The following is a 27981-nucleotide window of genomic DNA, read 5'->3' as shown; positions in this document are numbered from 1 at the left end:
AAAACTGTTTTCTTATCTTAAGAAAAGGTAAAATTTAGTTTTTAACATCATTAAAATTAATTTATGACTGGTAATATTCCAATATATTTTCTATTTTAAACTACATTATGCTATAGAGATTTCAAATGATTTCTAAATCCATTAATTGATTCAATGAACATTTGTTAGGTACCTAAAAATTGTCATAATACATAATAAATTGACATAAAAGAATCACTATAACCCAGAAATAACAATGTGAATTTAAGATTCTACAAAAAGCTACATACTCAGAATACAAACAGCATCTCATAATTTTAAACTAGTCTATGTTTCATTGTAATTTAGTTCATGTCCCTAAGAAACAAAGATCTCAATTTTATCCTATAGTTAAGATGTACATTAATTCAATCTCACCATAACTAGGGAAAGCTGTAATTATTGTAGCCTACATTATAAAATCATAAAGATATTCGAAAACATGACAGCACTCTGGCTATATTCGCTCTTCTTACCTGGAAATAGCATTGAGACACCAATATATCCTGCAATCCATTAGTATCTGGAGTAGTCTACAAAATAGTTTTTACACGTAATGGAAAGAGCACAATGGATTTATGTATGATCCTATGCTCAAACTTTAAACCCATAGATCAACCAACTATTTCCTCTTAACTTTTGAAGAAGGTGCAATATTGTTTCCCCCACATTTACTCCTATATTCAACAACCTGTTAAGGAAATATAACCACAAATGTATCAAGGTCAAATAAGAATAAAGTTATCAAAAGTGTACCATCTAAACACCTTTTTTGGCTAAAAATAGTCTGGGTGGAAAAAAAATCAAACAAGGAAAAGAAAATACCATCACTAGAAAATTGTTAAAATGACTATTAAACATTTAAGCAGAGTAATTGTGATTTAACTGATGATAAACCTCATCTATGTACATTATTTGCTAATATCAAAAAAAAAAAAAGTTTGGGGATAGATAGGCATGTTCTTTAGAAAGTAACATGAAATCTTGCTCACCACTTGGAGAGAAAAAAGGTATTAAAAAATTACCTGAATGCAAACTGTTTTGTTTTTTTTTTTAACTTAATGGAACATATCAAATTGGAAACTATTCATTGGTAGTTTATAAGTTTATAAAGTAAAAAGGTCAGAAAGGATTAGCTGGTTTTTTAAAAGTTTGTGAAACTTTGCTTTTGTTTCCTTTTTAAAACTGAGTAATTTTCTTTCTCCCCTCTTAATTTAGTATTTTATTTTCCCCCCAGTTACATGTAAAAACAATTTTAACATGTTTTTAAAACTGAATTCTGGATACTCTCCCTTCCTCTCTCCCTACTCCGCCATTTGAGAATGTAAGTAATTTTTAAAATATACATATGTAGCCACGCAAAACATTTCCATAAAAGTCATGTTGTGAAAGCAAATAAAGACCCCCTCCTCCTACCCTTCCCCCAACCCTCAAGAAAAAAGTTTGCTTCAGTCAGCATCAGACTCCATCAGTTCTTCCTCTGGGCCTTTAGCCCCCGAGGCCTGGCTGACCTACCTAGTGACTTGGCTTCCCTCTCACTACATTGCCCAGACCTTCTACATTGGGGGCTAAGAGGTCTGGAAACTCCCCCTGATCCCAGGGTCCAGAGCCCCAAGGCTTGTTCCTGGCTGGCTGATCTCATCCTCATGAGATGGACCTTTCCTCCTGACTTTCCAAATAATCCTAAGATGGAAAAGTGTTTCCTTCCATCTTTCTATGGATTCTGCTGCTATAGAATTTGTTTAATACCTGCTTTTACTCCATTCTCTTCCTCCCAAAAAGAACTGATTTTCTTTTAAATTGAAATAACAGACCTACTGCTAAGATTGATAAAATAGCCTTGGCCAAAAATTAGAGTTTTGTAAAACTAAAGAAGTGCTTTTGCTATATAGAATAATTGTTCTTAAAATAAAATGTAACTCCCTAAACATCTTTCTTTCCAAACACTAACTACTAGAGGAAAAAAAATTTCAATAAAGCAGGAAGAAGTGATTTTGCTTTTTAAGGCACTTGTTTTCTGCACAATTGCTCCATGACATCTACCTATCATAACAGACTTAACTCCCGGATACAAATTCAGCAACAGTGATCTTTTGTGCAACAGACACATTTCTGAAAAACCATGTGCAAATCATTTTAAACCCAAATAATTTAAAATTAAAATGCCATATAAAAACTATAAAAACTGCTCTACAAATATAAAGAATGTTACAGTCATCTGACTCTTAGATAATTCTGTGAGATCACCAAATCAAAAATTATTATTCTCTTTATGCAGACATAAAAAGTCATGCTGGTCATAGTTACATAATACGCTGAAGGTCACACATCTGTGGAATGGCAGCGCCCAGAGACTCTAAGTCATAACGCCTATCACCTTAAATGTGTCAAAGTATTAAAGTTATCCCATGGAAAATTTTTATTAGTAAAGTGAATCCATAATCATTTTACATGGAAGCCTTTCAAAGGCTTTTTTCTGTACACATGGATTTCCCTGACACATGGAAATCTGCAATTTATTTCTTTATGTACTGCCTACATATTTTCCACGTGGATATCTGAAAAAGGTCTAGAATCTTCTATGTCCGTTGCTTGGCAATACCCTGGTCAGAACCCATTTTTTACTTCATGATGTCCTTGGGCCCCACCTTGGCTTGCCCACTCAATTTTATTACTGCCCTCTTACTGTCAAGTCTGCTATTCTTTCTAACTCCTTCCTGTTAAAACTCATCTAAAACCTGGTGGGCTCTCAGTCCATCCATCTCCCACCTTCTCAATACAAGAACACAGCCAAACAGGCAAGAAAGGCCTTCTTCAAACCCATCCCTCAGTTTTCTATCTCACTTCATACTAATCCTACCCTTTTACATTCCTGCCCTCTCACCACGTACACACAAAGGCAGCTGAAGCTAATGAAGAATTTTATAATTGTCAACTAACTTATAGGAGAAGAAAAAAAAAGTTGGCCAAGCATCAGTCATGTAAGTAAAACCAGTTTTGATAGATGATGCTCCTTAATTGTAAGGGATAAAAAGATGAAAAGAACTATAAAACCACAAACTACCACTAAAACCACCCCAACTCACTATGGGAACTAGGGCTTAGCATGACATTCAGCACCATGGGCACTTTTATTAGTCACTTTCAATACAAAAATTAAGTGACAAAACCTTACCCAAGAAGAGGCCCAGCGAGACAGTGGGGAAAGCTTTGGGTTGGCAATCAGCTCAGCCTCTCTCTTCAGGGGAACCACTGATCCACTTTGTGGGGGTGGGGAGGGGGAATCCTAGCACCAGGGACCTCAGTTTTCTCACCTGGGGGTGGGAGATCCAACCCCCACTGGAAAAACACTGGAAAAACCCAGGCCTAGAAGCTAAGTACTTTGGGCCAGGTCAGTCAAAAGCAAGATCTAAAATTAAATCTTCTGACTTCAAATGCAAAGTTCCTGCCACTTCGCTCTGCTATCTCAAGATTCCCTTCGGTTCTAAAATGATCTGGAGTTGTTAAGTCCTAAAATATTCCAATCCATATTTACACTAAGGTGATGCTCATAACTACTCAGTTGCGCTGGGTGGGACCCAAGGGGACAACAGTAACAGCAGTCATGAATGAGTTTCTAAATACTAAATGCATACTGAAGAGATAATAATAACCTCAAATTTGCAGCACAACTGGAAAACTTCTGCAAAAATCTGTAATAGTCAAACTAATTAAATTTCAGGGACTAGAAACAGGTGACACTTTACAACTAAGATGGTAATAGGCCAGAAAGTTTAAGTGACAAAATAAACAGACTTGGAATTCAGCATTATTTTAAACTAAATAGCACTATTTTCCTCGCCTTGTACACAGAAGGGGTTGTTTGATGACCTTTTTTGCTATCCCAAGACATGAGAATGAAGAATCAGCTGCAGATAATGATCAATCTGTGGTAAAAGAAGCAAAAATGAATGCCTGTATGACTTTGGAATATCATGTGCTTTGTTAAATATTAAATATCCATCATCCATTATGCACTGGATGGATAATCCCTACTTTTTCCATTTGTTTTTATATTTGGAACATACAGATAGTACAGATAATGAATTGGGCCCAGAACGGAACAAAGAAGGGGCTGAACTTCCAGGAAATTGTTGTTCTTCAGTTGTTTTGCTCATGTCTCACTCTTTGTGACCCCAAAGATATTGGAGTGGTTAACCATTTCCTTCCCCAGTTCATTTTACATGTGAGGAAACTGAGGCAAACAGGATGAAGTGACCTGCCCAAGGTCAGTGTCTGAGTCCGGATTTGAACTCAAGAAGAGGAGGTCTGACTCTAGGGCCAGCACTCTGTACCCCGTGCTACCTGGATGGCTCAGGAAGCCTCGCCAAGCTTCCCCAGAAATACCTAGTTAATGCCAATATGTGACTAGTTTTGTTGTAGGGCAGCAAGAATTAGAATAGAACATTCTCCAAAGAATTAAAAATGAGCCTTACACAGAAGTCAATCACAAGGGGCTTGGGAGGTGTAGGCCAGGAGACCCCAAACCAAAGAGAAAACTCAAAGAGGAGGAGGAAAGGTCCAAGAAGATGTGATGAGTGGGCAGCAAGGACACTGCATTCTGGTTGTCAGGAGAAAACAAGAAAGGTCTCCAGAGATGGATGTCATCTGTACCACTGGGTAGGCTCAGAGCACACAGCTTAAATAGCATGCCTGAAGCACGTACCTCTTGAGAAAGGGAAGAGTTATGAATAACGTAAGGCCAGGTAAGGTGGATGCCACTGGCACCAGTGCTCCTGGGCTCTGTGCAACTGGAAGACCAGATCATCTATCTAGGTCCAAGTGGTGAATGTCTGGTCTGCGGGCCATATAACATCCATGTAATCATCTGCAAAGGCACCTGCAAATGATGATGAGCTGAATGCTAGACATAACCTCTTACTGCTTGAGTTCTATAAGCTAATAATTTTGTATGGCCCTCAAATGATGTTATAAATATCCAAATGACCTTTGGCCATTTGAAAAAAAGGTTCCTCACCCCAAATCTAAACCTTCAAAGACAATATTAGAATTACAAGATCTGGGAGTTGAGTCACCAGTGGCCATTCATCCCAATCCACAGCCCAAAGAAATCCCCACTATAACAAATACAACAAGGGCTCCATCTTGTCTCCTCGACCCTCTCTACAAGCAGCTCATTTCACTTGTGCAAAGCTTTAATTGTTCCAAAGTTTTTCCTGACATCAAGTCTAAATTTGTCTCTGCAGTTTCTGTCCAGTACTCCTAGTTCTACCTTCTGGGGTTCTAGTGAGTCCTTCTACTCTAGGACTATCCTCCAAATACTTGAACTAGAACAATCACCATCAAACTCTTCTTTGTTCCAGGCCATATACACCCAGGTCCTTCAAAAAAATCCTGCCATGTCATGAAAATAAGACCTTTCATCATCCAAGTTGCCAACCCCCAGAAACTTTCCAACCAATCAAAGCCATTCTTAAATCTCGGTGCCCAGAACTAAATACAATAATTTAAAAGAAGTCTAAAAAGCAGAGAATACAATGCGATTATCACAGCTGTGTCCCAGCAAACCACGTACTTCTTGATGTGACATGACTGCATTAGCATTTTTGGCTATCACATCATACTACTAACATATTGAGCTTGCAGTTCATTAACACCTCTCTTCCCCTTACTGCTGGCTATCCACGTCTTCTCCATGTTACATTTATGAAAGTGATTTTTCTGAATCTGATTGAAAGACTTTATTCCTCCCAAATTTTATCTTATTAGATTTAGTCCCAAACTGCAGTCTGTGAGGATCCTTTTGGAGCCCGATTTTGGCAAGCAGTATCGTCAGCTATCCCTCCCAGTTTAATGTCAACCGAAAATCTAACAAACTCATCTTCTCTGCCTTTATCCAAGTTATTGATAAATCAGTAAACAATGTCAGGCCAAGTCAAGCCTTTGTGGTGCTCCACTAGAGGCCTCTCTCCTGAAGAATGCTGAACTCATTGGCAATGCCTCTTAAGGTTTACCTGGTGAGTTCTGAATCCATCTGCCTGCATTATCAAGCAATTCATATTTCATATTCCCCACAATGGCATGAAGTGCGCAAACGCTTTGCTAAAATCTAGGCAAATGGTCCAGCATGGCGATACACATACAATCCCAGTTACTGGGGAAGCTGGAGTTAGTAAGGATTGCACGAGCAATGAGCTCTGAGATGCAGTAGGGCTAAAGTTGATTTGGTGTCCATGCTAAGATTAGGACCAGTACAATAAGCCCTTGGGAGTGGGGATACCCAAGGAGAACAAACTGGCTGTGGTCAGAAAAAAAAAAAAAAAAAAAAAAAAAAAAGAAGTGGGCTAAGCTTCATACACCATTGAGTGCTGGGATTAAGCCTGAGAATGGCCACCGTACATCCAGACTGGGCAAGATAAGAGAACCAGTCTTAAAAAAAAACCCAAACAAAACAAAAACAAAAGATATAGGCAAAATACATCTAAAGCAATTTACTCATCATTTAGTAATTCTGACAAAAGAGGAAATTATTAGTCTGGAAGGACCTATTCTGGATGAAGAAATGCTGGTTCTCTGAAATCACCACCTCTGTAGTGATTAGAATTTTCTAGGAGCATGAAGCTAAGCTCATTGACTTACAGTTTGCCGACTGTTCTCATCTACTTAACGAAAATGGAAACATTTGCCCCTCTTCAGTCCTATGGCACTGCCCCCATTTTCAAGGACATTTCAAATATCATTGAAAGTTAAGAGGAAGCTCAACCAGCACATCTGCTGTTTGATTCAGGATTTAAGGATATACTTCATTTGGGTCAAGTGATGTTTTCATAGAGCTCAAATAAAAAACACTTTTTATCTTGAAGATGAACTTTCTGGGTTTTCCCCCTTGTCATTCCTAATGTAAAATACATTCTTTTATAGAGAGAAGTTAATCAGTGGAAACATACATTAAGTACTTACTATGTATCAGGTACAGTGCTAAGTGCTAGGAATACAAAGAAAGGCAGAAATAATATCAACTTATTCTTTTTTTTTTTAACTGAGGCAATGGGGATTAAATGACTTGCCTTGGGCCCCACAATAGGAATTGTGAAGGGTCTGAGGCCACCCTGGGTTCCCGGGCTGTGCTCTCTCCACTGCACCAACCAGCAGCCCCCCAGTCCCTACCTTTAGGGAGCTTATGTCCTAACAGGGGAAACAAGTAAAAGTAAAAAAGAGTCTGAACTGGGGCCATGGCGTAGGAAGGGAGTGATGGGTAGAGGCGTTCTAAAGACAGAAACACCAAGATTTGCCCACGATATTCCACTTGCCTCCGCTATGGTATTGAACTATGACATATATTTTATGTCTTTTCTCTTTCAACTTTCTTTCCTTACAAAGTCAATAAATTTAAGGATATTTTTTAAGGGAAAAAATTTTTTTTTAAATTCCTCTCTTGCTAATCAGTTATTCTTGAACATATTGTTTTACATAGTATTTTTCAGGACAGACGATATATGTAGATGCATAGTATAAAGGCTAAACAGACCTTCAACATAAATGGAAGAAACATTTCTCCCCCAAATTTCAGCAGACTATACTACAATGTTTTCATGAACTTTTTAATAAAGTAAATACACTAGCCTATAGGCAAAACATTCTAAATACCAAGAGGGGACAGAAGGACAAGCCAGCACCACTAGCCACAATGACCATCAGGAACAAGCTAGCCCAGACACATGTTGGGTCAAAGGCCTATCCACATATTAGTCCAATATGTGGATCTTATAGCTTTGGCATTGCTAGGCAACTGGCCGACGTGCAATTACTTCACATAAACAATGTGCTAAAGAGTCTAAGAAGCCTGTGGTCTCTGTCCTTCATCTCTTTCTTCAGGTTCTGTCTTAAACCCTCCTAAAAATTCCCTGAATAGGAAATGAGTATGATATATTAAGACCCAAAACATCTAAAAACTGTAAATTACAACTAACTTTTCTTCAGTTATCAATGAATAGATTCCCTAAACAGAAATTAAGTGCTATTATAACAAAATGTGTATTTGTGGGAATACCCAGAATACCTCTTAAGAAAATTATTTAACAATAAAATTGTACAACAATGGAATAGATTCCCTTTAGAAACAGAGTATAATTGGAGTATAATATCCAAGCAAAGGTTTTGAGTTGTAGTACTTTATTTGAGTTGTATTACTTTAAAAGGTTTTCCCATTGATTAACAATTTGGATTTGATAATCTTTACATTATCTTGAAATGACAGGAATCTCGAATTCTATTTTAAATATTTCTCTATTTTTAAATGATTTACAAACTATATAATGTTAAAAAGTTATTTATTTGGGTCTAATAGGTCTAATTTCAATACATCTTTTAGAGATTATGTACAAGAGCTCCCTCTTCTATTTCATTTCTTTCCTATGTAGACTTTTCTCCATCCTTGCTATTTTCTGGTGTCTCACTTTAACTTTCTTTTAAATGATGCTTTACTGGTCATTTTTTAAAAGTTATATTGATATAGTTTGTTTTTTAAAATATTTACATGCTTGTAAATATTTCCTCCTCCACTTTATGAGGTTTCTTGTAATAAAATAAAACAATCAAGTCTAACAATAATAACATCACCTTAAAGGGTATACAACATTCCACATTTAGCATACCAACTTCTTTATTCAGTTTTTTAAGATTAATAAATCTATTTTCTCTTCCTCCCATCCTCCATTTCACTGAAAAAAAAAAGGGGGGGGGGGAATTGTTGTAAGTATTGCTTTAACTAAGCAAATTCCCTCATTTGTTGTGTATAATGTGTATCCCTCTCTTTTGACAGACACACATACACATACACATACAGAGAGAGAGAGAGAGAGAGAGAGAGAGAGAGAGAGAGAGAGAGAGAGAGAAAGAGAGAGATTGTTTCTTCATGGAGAATCATGAAGGGTGGATGTATTTGTTGATGGGCCTTCCTTTCAGGAATATGAATTCCATGAAGGAAGCAATTTAAAACAGAAGCAGTTTTGTACAGTGAGAATTATTCTGGATACTGAGTTATGAGGCCTGCTTCTGTCCTTTTTTTTTTTTTACCACGATTATTCCTGACTTCCAACATTCTGGTTATGTCATCTCTGGTTCTATACTTCCCACACACTTGGTGCTTAGCTAACCTTGGCAACTGCACACATCCCTTTCCTATGTTGGAAGCAGCCCTGAAAGGTTGAACTCTTTCCTGGATTAGTTAGCTTCCCAATGTGGGAGTTCTTCCTGATGAAATTCATTATTAAAGTCCCATCTCTAACCATAGACATATCTCTAACCCATCATGGGAAGTGTTAGTTATGTCATATTTTGCTTGCCTTATTAAGGAAAGCCTATCTTTTTAATGCTCCCATCTCAGTGTTTCTCCTTATTTTGTTTTTATCCTATGCTCCTACAGTTAGCAGTATTTTAAAAAAAATAATTTTATGTATGTTTTAACATTACCTTCCTTTCAGAATATGCCCCTCCCCCTTCACCAGAGTTACTCCTTATAACTAAAAAAAGAAGTGAAAAAAAGGAATTCAACAAACCTAATTGACTTCTCAATCAAGCCCCAAAGTATAAATAGTATTCCACATGTATAGTATACCAAAGTCCCCCACAAAGGAGTAGAATGTACTTTACACCTCTTCTTTAGAATCAGGCTTGGTCAATAAAACTATTCAGCACTCAATTTCAATTTCTGTTTTTGTCGCTGCTATAAATTTTTGGTTAATTCTGACCTCCTTAGAAGTTATGGATATTTTAAATTACTTTCTTACCCTAGTTCCAAATTGGTTTATAGAATGTTGAAATAATTCCTAGTCCTCGAAAGAACATTATTGTGTCAATCTTTTTTCAGTCTGAACTATACCCATATTTAATTATCTTTTATCATTTTTCTAGGGGTAAGGCATGACACTTTAGAGTCCTTTGGATTTATTTTTCCTCCTAATAGTAATTTGGAGCATCTTTTCAATCTTTCACTATCCTTTCAAGAACCTTTGTTTAAATCCTTTGAGCAGGAGGAAATGGCCTTTGCTGTACATGTTTATGTATACATGTGTGTATGTACACATACATAATGCAATCAGACCCTTATTAGAAATTTTTGTTTTCTTCAGCTGCTTTGCTTAAAGTTTACTGCACTGTTTTTTCAGTTGTACAAAAGCTTTTCAATTTCATGTAATCTAATTTATGTTTTGTGATCACCTCCATGTTTACTTATAAATTCCTTTCCTGGGAAAGATATCTTTACTTTTCCTTTTTTTTTTTTTTTTTTAACAATGGTTTGTCCTTTAAAAATCAGGCTACTTAAGAAATTTGACATATGGTGCATCCTTTGGCATGTTATATAAAATACTGGTCTAAATGTAATTTTCATCAACATGCTTTCTAATTTTCCTATCAATTCTTATCAAACAGGGCAATCTTCAAACCAAGCAATTTATATTCTTGGGTTAATACAAGGTGGTTAAATGTTTCATTCCGAATCATTCTTCCTAATCTTCTGTTCCGTTTACCTTTCTATTTTTTAAAACCAGTATAAACCAATCTTCTGTGTTTTATAATAGAGCCTGAAATCTGTTAAGTGCTATTCCTATTTTTAATCATCATTTTCCTTAACTTGTCCAATAGTTCTTATTACTCTTTATTTCTTTAAAGAATGCTTCATAATTATAGCTAGCGGTTTGGAGTGTTCCCTAACAGAGTGACTCCCAGATATCGTATGCCTTCAGCAGTTATCCTGAATGAGACCTCCGTCTCTCTTGGATTGTATCCCAAGTTGTGTTACTCTATAGAAATGCTGGCGATTTTTACAAGTTTACCCAGGAAAGGAATACATCTTTACTGTTGACCTCTGAATCTGCTCAGAGTACATCTCAATATCCTATCTTTTTCCTTTCCTTCCATTTCCATTCCATACTATTTTATATCCTACAACTGCCAATCCTGCCCCTTTCCCCAGATTGATCATTTCTGGAGGTCAGAGTATTTAATCCATGGGCTATTAATTCAACTTTTCTAACTTCTCTTCTCCAAATGTAAGTGCCCCTAAAATCTTCAGCACTTTAAGTCTTTCTGATCCTGTGAGTGTTTTTCTTTTATCCTTCATTCTGGTCATTCTTTTTAAATGTCTATCAACATGGAAGGATTATCTTTATAGGACAGGTTATTTTGAGTTGCAGTGAGTTCCTTTGTCTTATGGAATAAACTAGTCCTCCAATTTCTCAAAACTTGCATGTATTCCAGGTTTATCTGAATGTTACTCTTTCATATTTGAATGCCTTGTTCCTCTCAGCTTACAAAATTATATTACTGAAATTGCAAAGTGTAAACTCTACATCCCTTAAGGATCTCAGAAAGAGGTTATTCTTTTTTTGCATGATGCCAATATATGAATTTGATTGATCAAGTAGTAGCTGTTGACTTCACTCAGAAGTGGGGTAGACTGTCTACATGATTTTCTGATATTATTTGCTTCAGTTTGATACTTGTTTTTAAAAATTCATGACATTCTTCTAGAAAATCTATTGGGCTTAAATTATGCTGTCTGAAAGGTCATTTTGTTAGCTTTTACAGAATTCCTGTGCTCTCAACATTTTTGCTTTTTTACATCTGCCAAATTTCCCTCTACTTTAGTATTATTATGTATCTTTCATGATCTCTTTCTGAAATTTTACCTCTTTGGAAGAATTCTCTATTATCTTCTCAGTTCTGTGTCCCTATTTAAACGTAGGTAGCAAAGGCTCTAATTTCTAATTAAATTCCATCCCTAATATCTTTTTTTAAATTTGTTTTCTAAATCATTCTAGAGTTTCTTGAAATCATTCTATGACCTGGGGGGGAGGGGAGGGAGTTGCTACAAATTCTCATTTTCTCCAATGAATGTTTGTTCATTTTTTCCTCAGTATAATACTCAATGTATTTTAGCTTCTCTTAGCAACCTCCCCCTGATTTCTGATTCTGTTATTTGAACTTGGACTTTTGCTCCTTTGGGGGCTCATCATCGGCTAACCCGATTCTCCTGAGGTTTTCCCATGTTGGGAGGCTTTGACGCCTGCCCCCAATGAAAAGAGGCAGGGGGTGTCAGTGAAGGCAGCTCTGGACCCAGCTGGCTCCCAGCTCTCTTACCCTGAGGTATAAAAAGCTCTTCCTCATATTGGACTGGGCAGTCACTGGGGGATCGGGGGGGGGGGGGGGGGGGGTTGAAGCCATGTCCCTAAGAGAGAAGAGAAAGAGGAAGGAGACAAGAGTGCACTGAGAGCCATGGTGGGCAGAGCTGTGCTGAATGAAGTGGCTGCCCTAGGTTTTCACCTTGTGCAGTGTTTCTCTTTTGATACTGTGCACTCAAGCTTTAGTTATTCAATATCTGGCAAATAATTCCTTTTCTTGAGAAGATCTTAAAAACAACTATTGTACTACTTTGCCTATCATATGAACTTTAATTGGCTTAGTTTACGACACAAATGCTCTTTTAAAAAGAAACACAATTTATAATTCTAAATAAATAAAATAAATTCTAAAAATAATTCAATAAAGTATTTTTCTAACTCTACAATCACAAGCTTCTATATCAAAAGAAATTTAACATTAATTCCTTCAATGAATCACACCAGATGGTGGATGTATTTTCTGTTACTTATTTTTGTTTGCATTTATTTTATTACTTATTCATTTACTGTTATCAGTAAATTAATACACTCAATCTTCTCTCCTCCTGTAGGAAAGTGCCAGAAGACATTTATTACAAAATTTACCATGTCAAGTAAAACCAAGAGTTAAGAAAAAGAGTTACCATTATTTCCAGTATATAGTGTCTGGTTTTGCCTTCCATTTATTCTCAGCACAAACAGAGCAGTCAGGAAGCCCTGGATTCAAATCCTACCTCAGCAACCCTACACAAGTCACTTTACTCCTCAGCTGCCTCCTCTTCTCTAAAACGAGAGATTTTTTTAATGCACAGAAGAGAACAAAAGTAAGTTCAAATGGAAGCAAGTCTTAAGGGACTGCGTAGAAATCATCATACCCTTTTTCAGGGAGTAGGGGAAGGAGAGGAAGCGTCTCAATTGTCGATTGACGGCTCATACCCAATGTGAGAAACCCAGCAGAGCTGGTCTCAAAATGAGACTGCAGGGTCAGATATGCGTCCTCCAAACAAGAGACCCAAGAAGCTGAGGCTTCAGAAGTGCTTCGGAGCTGGTCTGGGCCAGCAAAGATGACCCATGGCGGTTGCCATTTGTTTCACTTCCATCTTCTCTGCTGATTGCTCAGGACTCATGGACTTCCTGGCCCTTCAAAGTAGGGACATGACACAAAGGGGCTCAAGGTGGCACTCACAGAGCTTCCCTGCCCGTCCGGTCCTCCTCACAGTTTCACAAACAAGAAAGCATCTTCCTGGTTGTCCCTATTGGCCAAATGTTGAAATAAGCTGATAGCAGAATACATTCTCACAGGGGGCTGACTACTTGAGTGAAATAGGAGACAGTGCCAGACTTCGAAACCCTTGGTCCCTGCCTTGGGAAACAAGCACTGGCCTTCCCTTTGGCACACCAAAAGAGGCTGTGTCTACAATGAGGGCATCGGGTTGTTTTCTGTATCATTGGTTTGGCTTTAGATCATATCTACCAGAACTTCTACATCCAAACAAATGGGTACGGTCATCACTTTAGATGCGGAACATCAGAAGATATTTAGCACCGCATAACAGTTGTGAAAAGTGAGATATTCTAATAACAGACAAGAATCAAGCAAATGAAATAAAACAATCAGACTCTAAAGATCAATTAGAGGACTGATTTATAGGGTGGTTTGTTTCAGGAGGCTGACAGCCAGGTCCCAGATTTAGGCAAGGGGTCTAGCAATCAGAACCCAGGTGTAAACAAATTTCATGAGTTGAGAAAATTCTTCCCATTATAGGATTAAAAACACAAAGATGCCTAATGTTCCTTTTCTTGGCTAGTAGGGATCCTGAGAGGGTAGAAGTCACCATTTTGTTAAATTATACACATTCCAATAAGCTGCCATTGCTCAAAACTTTCAATTGCTCTTTCAAAGTTTCTTTAAGAAGCTGCAGTGTTAGGACAGCTAACCCTGAAGTCAAGGGGCCTGAGTTCAAATCCGGCCTCAGACACTTCCTGGCTGTGTGACCCTTGGCAAGTCACTTAACCCCAATTGCCTCAGCCAAAAAAAAAAAAAAAAAAAAAAAGCTGCAGTGTTTTCTTTTGAATGTTAGCAGAAATGGCAAATACTAATTTACGTTTTGTATATGTGTATGATATATATATACACATATACGCATTAAATACATAAACACCTGGATATTTAATGGAAAAACCTATCATCTGGAGAGAACTATCACTCCTCCAGTCTTTGTTCTTGAGCTATAAGAATAATAACTAGAAAGTGAATGACTATGAACCTACCCAAAGAAAAGCAGGACTCATTGAAAAGCAACTCTACGTATTTGTATTGTGCAGGACAGTACATCATGGTGCTAGATACAGCTTCAAAAAAACCCAAATACTTTAAAATGACAGCAAGATATTTCAATATCTATCAGTTAAGTTGATGGAGTAGAAGAGAAATATAAAATAATGCTCAACAAAGAGGAAAAAATATTATTACAAGATGGTCAAAAGCTATCAAAGTAGATCAAAAGAATGGTAGGGTAATATCTAGGACAAAGACAAAGGGACAGGGAAAAAGTCATAGTGCTGAAAAATGAAAACTTGACCAACTTCTTCAATCTAAAAATTGCCTGCCCTTTTCCTCTCAAAGCCTCCCCACCACATCATCACATATCTGTGCCCATCAAAAGGTTATCATAAGCAACTCTCAGTATGACAGTTAACTCAGAACTCCATTTCCGGTGCTGCTTTACTCGCCGTAGTTCTGTAGTTGTGGGGCCGGCAGCACGTCTATTCAAAGATTTCTAAAAAGCACCCAATTTCAAGAAGAGTTTTGAGAATGCTTTTCTTGGTGAAAGGAAGGTAAGTTTCTACTGACCAGAGGAAGGTGCTCTATGATCCACCCACATGCACCTCAAACTGGGGCTCTACTTTCCACCTCCAAGTCTTTGCACAGACTGTCCCCCATGGCAGAAAGGCTCTCTCTGCTTCTGAGTTTTTCCTTGCTTCCTTCAAAATTTGGTTCAAATTTCACCTTCTGCAAGACACTGTTCCAGATCTTGTCCCACCTGCTACTATTTTCTCCTCTCAGATTACTTTCCATCTATTTTGTATGTCTCTTCTTGTACCTCCCTCCACTACAAGTTAAGTTTCTAGAAGCAGAGTCTGGTTTTTTTTTTTCCCTCATCACAATACCTAGTATATAATAAGCACTTCATAAATGCATGGTGGCTGTCTGACTTATTAGAAACATCTTACTATCATGTCACTGCGGACTAAATATACAAGTGCCATTCATTTTGGGCACAATTTACCAATTCTTCCTATAATTTGGCATACTTTTACTGTTTTACTGAGACAAAAGAAGGGGAGGTAAGAGTATAGACACAGATATCTCAAACATAAGTGACTGTTTGCCAATACTGCTCAATTTCTGAAACCAGAGGACTCTGCTGAAATTTCTACAAAGTATTCAGCATAAAATATATTTCATCATCATTACCACATCATCTCTTTTCTAAGTGTTTTGGACCTTTTTGATAATATTCCAAGGGGGGAAAAACAGAATGCTATCCCCATTAATATTTATGACATGACAACCCAACTTTATCCTTCCCTTTTGAAGTAATCATAGTTTAATTCATTAATCATTAATTGATCAATTAATTAATGAGTTCCTCATGGATGCATCAATATAGTTTTTATATGGGATGAATCAATGAAAAGATTAAGATAAATAAGGTGACTTTAGTATGGTGTTTCTCTTTTTACATTGTTTCTATGAAAGTAAGCATTCACTTTTCCGTTGCAAGGGCTTGCTATGTAAATGTGAATGCTTACTGTTCTTCACAATAATCCTGTGAGGAGGGAAGTGCAAGTATTATTTCCAAATGACAGATGAGGAAACTAACCCTCCAAAACTCAAGTACTCTAAGTTCAGCGAGTATTTGGTGGCATTTGAACTCTCATCTTCTGAACAGATAGTTTTCTATGATCAAGCAGTAGCTTCCTGATGGGCTACAATTACTAATCAATCTGGTCACACTGAGATCCCATCACATGACAACCCCGCCACATCTGGACCATGCGCTGGAAGGTGACCGTCCTGCCTGGCCCCCGGTCTCCTGCCTGGCTCAGGCACTTGCCCTCAGAAAGGGCTCCTGAAACCAGAGCTCCTAGAATGCTGCTTCTGAACCTGCTTATCTAATGGGGCGACCAGGGTGCCTTAGGGGAACCGCAGAGGCCAGGAGCATCAGCAGGGGGCCGCGACACCCCAATAGGAGAGCTGCTTGCCCAGCGCTGGGGCCCCCAGGTCGCTGGGAGGGGAGACCAGGTGGAGTTCCTCAGGAGCCCGCTGCTTCCCAATGCGTGGAGGACCAGAGCTCAGGCTTTAGTGGCTTTGTCCTTCTGCAGAGCAAGGCCACGAGTTTATCAAGGTGGGCATCCAGGAAGTCTCCCCACTGCTGACCTCTGGCTGAGAGGAGCCAGCGGGGAAGCCCTGGCATGAGGCAGCTGTGAGGCACACCAGGTCTGGGTCAGGATCACCAGCATGGTGCTGCAGTTGGACACTTCCTGGGTGACTCTGGGCAAGTCACTTAAGCTGCCTGCCTCAGTTTCCTCAGATGTGTTTTTTATGACAATAAAATGAGAGACGTGCAAAGCACTAGGCTTTATATAATTATGCCTACTATGATTATGATCCCAGAGGCCCAGGAAAATAAAGCAACTTAATAAAGCACAGCGCTTTCATTTTTCCTTTGTAAAAAAAAGCAATGGCTTCCAACCCAAAGCTGGAGAATGGATTAGACACAGATATTAGTTTTTCTCTTCTTTTTCTTTCTTCTATAAAGCTTTTCCTTTACTACAGTTTTTAGAAGAAAAATTATTATATTAAAATATTATATTAATGCTAAAAAATCCCATACCAAAAACCTTACCCAATCTATGGCTGAATTATTTATTGACTTTTCACTTTCTCCCTAAATCAATCCTCTTACCAAGTGTAATGAAGTGACAAGAGGACTGGAGAGGGGGCCCAGGGGAGTCTATAAGGAGTTGGAGTTGTTTTAAAGAAGGCCTTGGGTTCAAGTTCCACAAAGAACACAGTGGGAGCCCCACCCACATCACAAACTCTCCTGGACAACTCTACAAGACTCCAAGTTGAAGAGCAAGTGATCTCTAACTTTGGTAGAAGGAAATTCCTAAATTCTTAAAGCAATGAAATCACAAGTCCTGCCCCAAAACACTATGCAGTCTACTTTAGTGGTCCCTGGACTGAGGAAAACCTACAAATATATAGATATTTAAACAATCATACCTAGCTACCCACCTTACCCACCTACTGGCAATGTGGCCTAATGAAAAACAGGCTGGGTTTAAAATGAGATCTTCATTGAAATCCCACTTGTATCATTGTGAAAAGCTGGGTATGTCACTTAACTTCTATTGATTTAATAAAATGAGGGAACTGGACTAAATAGCATTATCTCTAAAGACCCTTCCAGTTCTAAATTTTGGTTTCTATGATCATATATGGATATGCAGGATCTCAGCTTTTGTGTTAAAACAAGAAATGGAAATCCTTGTTACGGATCTAGGAAAATCCAAGATCTATTTTAATATAAGTTAATGACAAACATGAAAATGTTTCAGTCTTTGTAGGAAAGACTCAATTTTACCTAATACTTACAAAATTATAACTTCTTTGAGCTTACAAAAAAACAAAATATGAAATAGCTCTAATGTAGTTTTTGCTACATATGACTTTCCAAATAGACTTTAATTGCTCCTAATATTTTTTTTTTAAATTGTGACATAACCAAGAAATTATTTGGCTTAGTTTTTATTTTGTTTTGTATTTTTTATATCCAGGCAAATTTTAAAATCTATCCAAGAATGTATTCTAAGTCTTTCGAGTAAAGAATGGCTAAAGCATTCACCAGAACAGAATCAAAATTGATTTTTGCTACTTGTATAGGGATAAAGGAAGGAACAAGAGCACAGAAATGTTAGAAATCATTCACTAAGAATTAAAAGCCAAAATATGAAATTTAAAAGTCAAAGGGGGGAAAAGGGGAGGCTTTAGGTTAATAAATTTTAATTATTTGAATAAGATTATTATGCTGGATTCCTAAAATATCAGAATACTGCACAGTCCTTGAAAAGCTTTGTATATTAAGCAGGAAGAAAAGAAGTAGGTGTTTAAAAGACACCTTTTAGAAAAAATAAAAATATATATGATACTTAAATATTTTTTTCATCAAATATGAATTTGGGGGACATGTTCTTCAAAAAGGATATAGCAAGTTCACAGATCAATGACCAAAAATTATCAAGTGGATGAATATTTTTTAAAAAGGTGACATTCTAGAACACTAGACACTTGAGATAGATTTAAGTAACAGTTCTAAAACATGTTAAATTACTGAAATATCAAAACAATTTTGTAACAAGGTGGTTTCACCAATACATTTGTGATATAAGATGATACTGGGTTATCTTCTAAGCTCAAACTGAACTGAATTACTTACCTATCTGCCCCCAATATACAGTGCACTGTTCTTTATTACTAAAGCAATTTTGTACTCTGCATATCCTTATAAATACAGCATTTTTCTAGAGCTGCTTCATGTCTTACTACCTTTCACAAAGCTTTTAGCAACAAATAGGAACTACCAAATTAGGGGTTTTCCATGGTTTCAAAAAGTCAAAATGGTTTTGATTGCATCACTCATGTAAAACTGCAGGAACATAAAAGCCTGAACATATTTGGTGGTTATGGATATCATGAACCTTGAGTTATGATTATTGTTAACCACAAACAGTAAAAGTAAGACTAAGTACCACAAACACAGAGATTATGATTAATAAGGCACACATTTCTGAATAAAAAATAAACATACTATAAAAGAAAATGAATCATCATTTTCCTGAGTGAAAACTTTATAAACAAGCACAAACTGTGGCCTCCAGGAGTAGTCACACTGAAGCAAAGAAACAAATCTGCACTATAAACTCAAAAGTTAGTTACAGTGTGAAATGGGTATTGCTCTGAATTGTTTGATTAAAAAAAAAAAGTATTGCCCATTACCTATATAAAAAATTAGATAAAACTTAATAGTTGAAAAACTCCTATAACTGGTTTTAATTTAGTCCTTGAATTTCAAGAGCATGACATAAAAGTTAAACATTTAACACAAAATGCTAAATACTATAGACTCAAAACTCATAATTATTGCTAACAAAGCTGGGCTTTACTCTGTCAATGCCCTAAGAACAATGGGTCACTGGGATGTTTCCAAGCCATACCTTTTAATCCACGCCATGGTACTTCAAGAACATGTTAAGGTGAGCCACGGCTCGGCACACTTCGATGCACCTCAAAACACCTCAGCCAGTGTATCATTCTCCTTTCCCCTGGAGATCATAATGGCTCCGAAGAACTATAATGCTTCCATTTCAATGTCAGTCTCATACAAAATTTCAATAACTTTAAAAAAACAAAAACAAAAAAAAAAATGACTTTAAGTGTTAGTATGTTAAAAACACTAGAGAACTGTGTTAAACAAACTGCCATGACCAAGAAAAATAAATAAGCTGCTGTTAATGTGAGACACTGTCATTTTAACCAAATATTATTATGTACACAGGAGTCAACTTTTGCGGGAGTGATCTGAGGGATGTAACTATGAGAATTTCTAGGCTATGATTTAGGGTGGTCTCCAGCCCTGGCAGGCTGCTAAATCTCCTCAGTTTTCCCATCAACAGCATAAGACAGATGGTTCTGGCCTAAGTGGTCGGACTCTGCATGGCGCTCTTGCAGGCAGACATTTTCTCTCAGATATGAAAATTATGTTGAATTATTTAAATTTGTATACTTTCTAATAAATTGAAAAAGTTTCCATTGGGAAGGTCTCCTTACAACTCTCTATACAAATGCTCACTCAGAGATAGCAAAATCTATGTTTGGGTTTCCTCAAATTTGCAATCTCCCGATTTTTCATTATGTGTACTGTTAGAATATTTTTTTTTCTCATTAAAAACCATGCTTCAATGTGGGGAGGGAGGCACATTAACAAAAAATTTCAATTATAATTCCTATAGAGATAACTTGGAATTTGGTCTACAGGGAGGGAGACAAAAATGAGCTAATAACTACTCAAATATATACATACATTATTTATCATAAAGGAAATCAATGATATTTTAGGATCAGCTCTGATTAACCAAAGTAAGTTTGATAAAACACTGAACTTTAAATAAGAATTTTAATGATCAGAAGAAAAGGAAAAAAAAAAAGACTAGGTAAATCATAAGAGATAGAGTACTAAGTTATTTCTGTTTATAAATGATAAGGAATATGGCAAAATCACAGGATGAAAAATTTACTTTATAGATGTTAGATAACATTGAGACTGATACTAAACCACTAAAAGGTCAATCCAAAACAAAATGTTAACAACAAATTTAAATATTACACAAGGCTGCCATCATCAGGTACTATATAACCTAACTGGTATGCTGAAATAAAAAAAAAAAAATGAATTTTTACAAAATAAATTTTAATTTAAAAAGAGGTACTACTTTATAAATTGTTGCCGAAACCACTTTTTATACCCAAATTACAAAAAACTCTTAACTTATTTATTTTTTAAAATGGAAACGTTCCCATAAAAACAATTCTAATGCTAAGCAAACTTTTTAGAATTAAATACTTAAAGAAGAGCTAAAGTAGTCTATATTCATTTAGCAGTCATTTGTTAAATACTTATTGCAAAATACAGACAGGATACTGAGGAAGATATAAAGATAATTAAACTTCCTCCCATTCTTCACCATGAAGTATTAGAAAGCATACACACGCAAAAGTATGCATTAATATAAAATAATACTACTAAATAAAATATAACCTTGAGCATAAAATGTCATGCAAAAGCCAAGGAAGAAAAGTTCATTTCCAATTTTTGGAAAGGGCCAGGGGGCTGGGTGGAGTAATGCTTAAAAAAGAGGCTGTAGAGCTTGAGCTGAACCTTGCAGGATTAGTAGGGTTTCATAAAGCAGTTATACTTTTTTTTTAATAAGCAACAGAGGAATATTTCTCAAAGACACTTTCATGAGCTATAACTAGATTCATTCATGTATATCTCAGCTTAAGTAATAATGTCTCAAGAAGACATGGGCAAAGAGATGCAGAGAATATAATAGGTATACTGAATTTTTTAAATGTATGAAAAATGCAAAGAGAAAATGGTTGAGAAATTCCATATTTCCTGTACACTTACAGGGAAATTTAAGATTTTATTGACAGCCATCCATTCATTACATTCCTAATTTTATTAAATATAAACTGTAAAACTGAGCCACTAAGCAGTATTCATTTGCATATTTATAGATTTATTAACAGTTACTGATAATAAAATCAAAGGATTTTAACCTTCCTTTGTGTCATGGACCTCTTATTATGATGACAGTATAGTCCTCCTTAATCTAGTTTTTTTTTTTTTTTTTTAATTTTCCATTTAAAATGGAAATGAAATCTCAGTTTGCTATCATTCAGTCATTTTTTAGTTGTGTCCAACCCTTTTGGGATTTTCTTGGCAGATTTACTGGAGTGGTTTGCCATTTGCTACCTAAAGTGAGGCAAACAGGGTTAGGTGACAGCCCAGGGTCACACAGCTAGCACGTGTAGGAGGCTTCATATGAACTCAGGAAGGTGAGTCTTTGCCCAGCAACTCAATCTACTGGGCTACCTAGCTTCCCCATTGGAGGTTAGTAAAAGTAAAGATAATTTTAAGTTCACAATCTCTTGAAATCTATCCATGGATGGTGGTTTGTGGATCCCAGGTTAAGAATCCTTGGCCATAAACCAATTACACAGTTGGTATAAAACAAAACAAACAAAACCCCCATCAATACAAAAACACTTTCAAAGAAAGTCTACTATAAAATACCAGGTTATATTTAATTATACAATCTAAATATAACACTCTTCTATAAGCCCCAAGACTGAAAGCAGTAAATGGGTAATTGGGTAAAGCAGCTTTTTGAAAGTATAAAAAAACTATAAAATATCACCCTCCTATGTGCTGACTTAATTAAAATCTCACAGTCACAAATGGTGAAAATAATTAATGACCATTTTATAGCTCTTCCTCAAATTATTTTTAAAGTTAAGGGAATTAATGTCTAAATACTATAATTTAGATATTAGTGGCCACAAAAAACTCTCAATGCTCAACCAAATGTCCACATTACAGTAACAAATATAGAATGCCTGGTATAAAAAGATTATTTCTAAGGTAATTTTACAGCTCTGAAACCTATGAACTAAAAAGTCTACCTGATAACTCAAAATTTTGCCTCTTTGGAATGAGTATCTCCCTTTTACGTGAAGTATAGAGATATAACTTTCTACAGGAGTCTTTTCCTGATTCTTCAGGCTCCAGTACCTCCTTCTTCCCTCCCCCCCTTATCTATGTTTTGCCTTTATTTGTGAATGTTTTCCAATAGAGGGTAAACTCCAGGAGGGCGGGGATGCTCTCCTCCGGTATGTGTGTAACAGGGATGGAACCTTAGTGAGACCTCAAGAAAAACAAACAAACCAAACCAAAGGAGAAAACACCGCAGAGGATGGAAGACAAGCAGAAAGCTAAATAAAAAACCCAACAAAGGGGAGACCAGACAAGAAGGAGACAGCCCCCCTAGGCCCTCCCCACTCACACCTTTGCCTGCAGAAAATGCCCAAAGTCACAGAAGGGAAGAAGCAGATCCAGCCAAGCCCAAAGCCAGAAAGGACCAAGAAACCCCATGGGAAATGACAGGGAGCGACTTCCACATCAGAAGGGAAGAGAGAATCCAACAGACCTGGGGGCAACAGGGAAGGGGACCCCCAGCCCCAGGCCCAACTCGGTGAGCCTGATCCAAGCAGGGTCAGTGGCTGGGGGCTGTAAGCAGCCCCCAACCAAGCTCAGAACTTGACAAGGAAAGGCCCCTTGGAGAGCCTCTGAATCTCAAAAACTGGGAGAGAGTGTGGGGGTAACCTGGGGGGGAGGTGGAGATCAGCACAGGAAACCAGGGCAAGACCAAAGTACGCAGGAAGTGAAGCCGGGCACAAAGCCCCAATTCATGACCTAAAGCCAGAGATGAGTAAGTCAAGGGAAGCAAGGCCCAACGGGAAGAAGGACGGCAAGCTGGAGTCTTCCCAAGTTGGCCAGCAGCAGCACAAGGGGAAGGGCGCCCTCCACACACGATTTGAACCCCCAACTTCATTCAGGGATTGGAAGAACTGAAATGAAAGCCAGTGAGGGAAGATCCAGAAAGAGAAGAACGTTTGGAAACCTTCCTCTCCTGAGAGTGGGAAAGTCCAAAGAGAAACCAATGACTTCACAAGGTAGGAAAAGTATTAGAACCAAACCAAACCATCTTGAAGATAGAAGGAAACAAAATAGTTTATTTTTAAAAATTGACTTAGAAAAGGGGTCAAGAAAAGATAATTTCTAAGACAACTCTGAGATACCACTACACACTTGTAGACTGGCTAAGATGACAGGAAAAAATAACAACGAATGTTGGAGGGGATGCGGGAAAACTGGGACACTGATGCATTGTTGGTGGAGCTGTGAACGAAACCAACCATTCTGGAGAGCAATCTGAAATTATGCTCAAAAAGTTATCAAACTGTGCATACCCTTTGACCCAGCAGTGCTACTGTTACCCAAGGAGATACTAAAGAAGGGAAAGGGACCTGTGTGTGCCAAAATGTTTGTGGCAGCCCTGTTTGTAGTGGCTAGAAGCTGGAAACTGAGTGGATGCCCATCAGTTGGAGAATGGTTGGGTAAATTGTGATATATGAATGTTATGGAATATTATTGTTCTGTAAGAAATGACCAGCAGAATGAATACAGAGAGGCTTGGAGAGACTTACATGAACTGATGCTGAGTGAAATGAGCAGAACCAGGAGATCATTATATACCTCAACGACGATACTGTATGAGGATGTATTCTGATGGAAGTGGATTTCTTTGACAAAGTTTCAATTGATCAATGATGGACAGAAGCAGCTACACCCAAAGAAACAACACTGGAAAATGAATGTAAACTGTTTGCATTTTTGTTTTTCTTCCCGGGTTATTTTTACCTTCTGAATCCAATTCTTCCTGTGCAACAAGAGAACTGCTTGGTCCTGCACACATATATTATATCTAGGACATATTCAACATCTATAGGACTTCTTGCCATCTAGGGGAGGGAGTGGAGGGAGAGGGGGGAAAAATCAGAACAGAAGTGAGTGCAAGGAATAATGTTGTAAAAAATTATCCTGGCATGGGTGCTGTCAATAAAAAGTTAGTATAATAAAAAAAAAAAAAAAAGAAAAGATAATTTCAGCATCCCCATAGCCCCTCAAAAGTATCATTATAACAATGAATTCTTGACCTAATGCCTCACAAAAGGGCACAGCAGATAAGAATGAGCATTTCCACAGTGCCCGCCATGTGCCCACCACATGCCCACCATGTGTCTGCCCTGGGCCAAGCACTTCACCTCTTCCTCTCAGCAGATTCCCCCACAATCCATCCAGAATCTCTCCAGGGGAGGCAAATCCCGGCCAAGCCACAGCCCAGACCCTCAGCTCCAGCATCAGGTCCCAGGCTACAGACCTCAAGCATCAAAGAACAGTCCAGAGTTGCTAAAGAATAAGCCATTTCTACTAAAAACGATTATTGTATTTTAGAATATTCTAACAGGAATATTCCAATATTCCAAAAGACAAAATGACATGAAGATTAATAATCAAAGCATGGGTATAGGTAATTGAGAGGGGGAATGAGCTTTTAATAGGCAGAAAGTATGAAACACCCAAAAAATAAGTTCAGTGGGAAGAAAGCTGACCTGGGTTCTAGACTCGGGGTCTGCCAATGATTAGCCCCATAACCTCAAGCACGCCACATCTCTTAGCTTCTCTGAAATAATTTCCTGGTCTATAAAATGAGAGGGAGAAATGAGAAGATTTCCAACTCTATGATTAAAACCTGACTGTCAGAAAAATTCAGCTGACATTTGAATGGACAGGACTACCCTCATGGTCTGTCAGAAATATTAAAATTTATGAAGAATGGATTTTGGAAATGATCATCTGATAGGCAGAATAGGTGGTGCACTATGTATGGAAATAATGTGAACCGAGAATGATTTTAAAAAGAGAATGAAAGGCACAGATGATGTTAGAGTAGTCCCTTCCAACTTTTTAAGAATCTACAATTCTAAGAAAAGACAGGATATGAGTGACCAAGCAAAGCCTCTTAAGAGCTTAATAATTTAGAAACTTACTCTCTGAATACTTACCTAAGGACATACTTGTTCTCAATTACTTGGAAATAGTTATAACTTAGTGACCCTTCCATTATTAAGAATGAAAAACTCAGCAAGTTCTTGGAATGTCAACTGCTACAGACTATTTTTCAAAAACTATGTTCAATCAGAAGATACATCTAAATAGTGAAAGGAATTATAAAAAGATCTAACTTATTTATACATTAATATTATAGTTCTCAATCCAACCAAATACTAAAATAAACTGCCAAGTACCAAGAGTTTAAGAGGCTAAATACAGAATTAGTACTAAAAGCTAGCAATAAAAAAAGATATGCTCTTTGTATCACTTTTGGGAGAGGGAAGGCCAAGTTTCCTTTTTTTTTTTTTTTTTTTTTTTTTAAATAAAGCTCCACTTGGTGGAGCTCTATTCCTATTCTTTTAAATGTTTCCCAATTTTTAGTCTCATTACTCTAAAACAAGTTAATATGGAGTCAAAACTGACAATGAAGAAGGACTTAATGCAGTAATGACTCAGGACTCAAAAAGGAGCCACAAATTTCAGCCTTACTATGGGGTCTCACAGTAGAGGAAAATGCAAGTATGAAAAACAGGTTGTTACTTCATCCAAACTCAGTAAGGCAAACTTTAACAGAGCTACCTAAGTGTATGAGAGTGGAAAGAGTCTGGGCTCTTCTTAGCTATGGATCTTGTGTTAATCCTTCAGAGCCACAATCTCTTCATCTATCTGTAAAACCTATAAGAAAATAAAAAATAATAATGTAACAATATAATATAAATAAATATATTCCCACATGCCACAATCCCAAAATCTCAGAGATGGGAAGGAACTTAAAAACCATCCAGTCCAAGCTGTCCCCAAACAAAAATCCCTTCTCTGACATCCCCAAAAGGTGGCAGTCCAGTTTATATCTATCTGACAGGGAAACATTTTATTTTTTTATTACTCTGAACATTTTTTTCCTAAAATACATCTAAAATCTTAACTTAAATGTTAAATCTAAATTTGTACACTGATGGATTCCTATATAACTAGGCTAATAAAAGGCAATTAAATAAATGCGATTTCTTTTTTTCAATTACCTTTCAAAAAAAAGTCCATGAGGGAGGGGGTGTATGTATGTTGTATTCACATATATACATTTTTTTTCATGGCAATCATTGTATTTATGAGTAAACTCTAAATGTTCAATTACAGTTTTAGTGTTATTTCTGTGCTCTTTTCAACTCCTCCCTACAGTTAAACTAATAATGGATATTAGGAGAAGGTAGAGATATTACTGAAATTTTCTACAAAGGATGGTGGCAAGCCTTTATGCAAAACTGAGTTAAAAACCAACATTTTGACAAAAATATTTGATTAAGCTAATCTGGATTTTTAGGTTAGGGCCAACAAAACTTATTTTCATATATTCTTATTAACACTGAATTTTAAGTGTAACATTCTAAATGGGACAAAAATATTTCCAATCCATCTGATTATTCAAGAGCTGAGGATGTGTAATCTGTAGATCACTCAGTCGTCCTATTTGTTATTTCCCATTCTACCTCTGGCCAAGTCAATATTTTGCAAGCACCAAAGAGAAGCAGAAATGAAACTGAAATCAGTCCAACTTCTGCTCTGGTGAAGGAAAAGGATGAAATTATTAGTAAAACTCAAACATCTGAATGATCAGATTTTAACCATGCATACTAAGATATCTGATCAATTATTTGCTGACAGAGTTATATAATATGTAATTTGGTAGAACATTTATAAAGCATATACCAGGAGATTTAATGTAAGAGAACTGTTGTGATTTTTGTTACCTATATACTGCAATAATATAAAAGTGATGCTACTTGAAAAATGTTAAAAAGAGCTGAAAGGTTAATACACAAGGAAGACCTGTAACTTTCCTTTCCTTTATGAATAAAACTTACATCATTGTAAGTACACATATAGCTGAAAAGAACAGCTGTACATTTATTCAATATGGCACCCGAAAAAACTCATTCAACTCAGAATATTAATTTGTATCTGATTAAAATTTACCTTTACCACTCCACATACTTTCCCTTTATTTTTCCCTTTTTCAAATGCTGATTGGTTTAAGATATACAACTTGATCTCTTTCTCTCTCTCTCTCTTTTTTTTTTTTAGGAAAGACACTTCTGGTAAAATCACACTATGATGAGTTAAAAACTATACAAAATAATTTTGCTAAAATGAGGGCAACATTACTCTCAGTCTTTTGGACCTTGAGTTGAGACTTAAAAGCACTGGCTGAGCCACATTACATACAAGCACGCACAGAGCAATTTCCATCTTAGTTAGCTCTTAGATCTCTTAGATTTTGTTTGTGTGTGGCAGATGGTTTAGAGTTTAAGTGGTTGGGATTTTTGAGGTGAGAAGGGCTCAGGTTTGAAGGGCAGTTGCTACCAGAAAAAAGGGCCAAAATGTGGATCTTTTTAAGTACAATTCAAATAATACTCAATCAGGTACATTTATTATAG

At 36.9% G+C, this 27981-nt stretch overlaps 1 protein-coding gene across 3 annotated transcripts in view; it reads right to left on the bottom strand.

The window, feature by feature from the left end:
- Positions 1-27981, bottom strand: part of RBPJ (recombination signal binding protein for immunoglobulin kappa J region) — a 192664-nt gene that overhangs the window by 42458 nt on the left and 122225 nt on the right. For 2 of the 3 annotated variants that reach the window (XM_031944137.1, XM_031944136.1), the window contains exon 2: positions 19464-19644. The exons of the other annotated variant lie outside the window; for it this stretch is intronic. In XM_031944137.1, the coding sequence (XP_031799997.1) occupies positions 19464-19480 (17 nt within the window). In that variant the 5' untranslated portion in view covers positions 19481-19644. The remainder of the gene's footprint in view (positions 1-19463; positions 19645-27981) is intronic. 3 annotated transcript variants of the gene reach the window in all.

Source organism: Sarcophilus harrisii, chromosome 6, assembly GCF_902635505.1.
Source record: "Sarcophilus harrisii chromosome 6, mSarHar1.11, whole genome shotgun sequence".
Lineage (NCBI taxonomy): Eukaryota > Metazoa > Chordata > Mammalia > Dasyuromorphia > Dasyuridae > Sarcophilus > Sarcophilus harrisii.
This window is presented reverse-complemented; position numbering and strand designations above follow the sequence as displayed.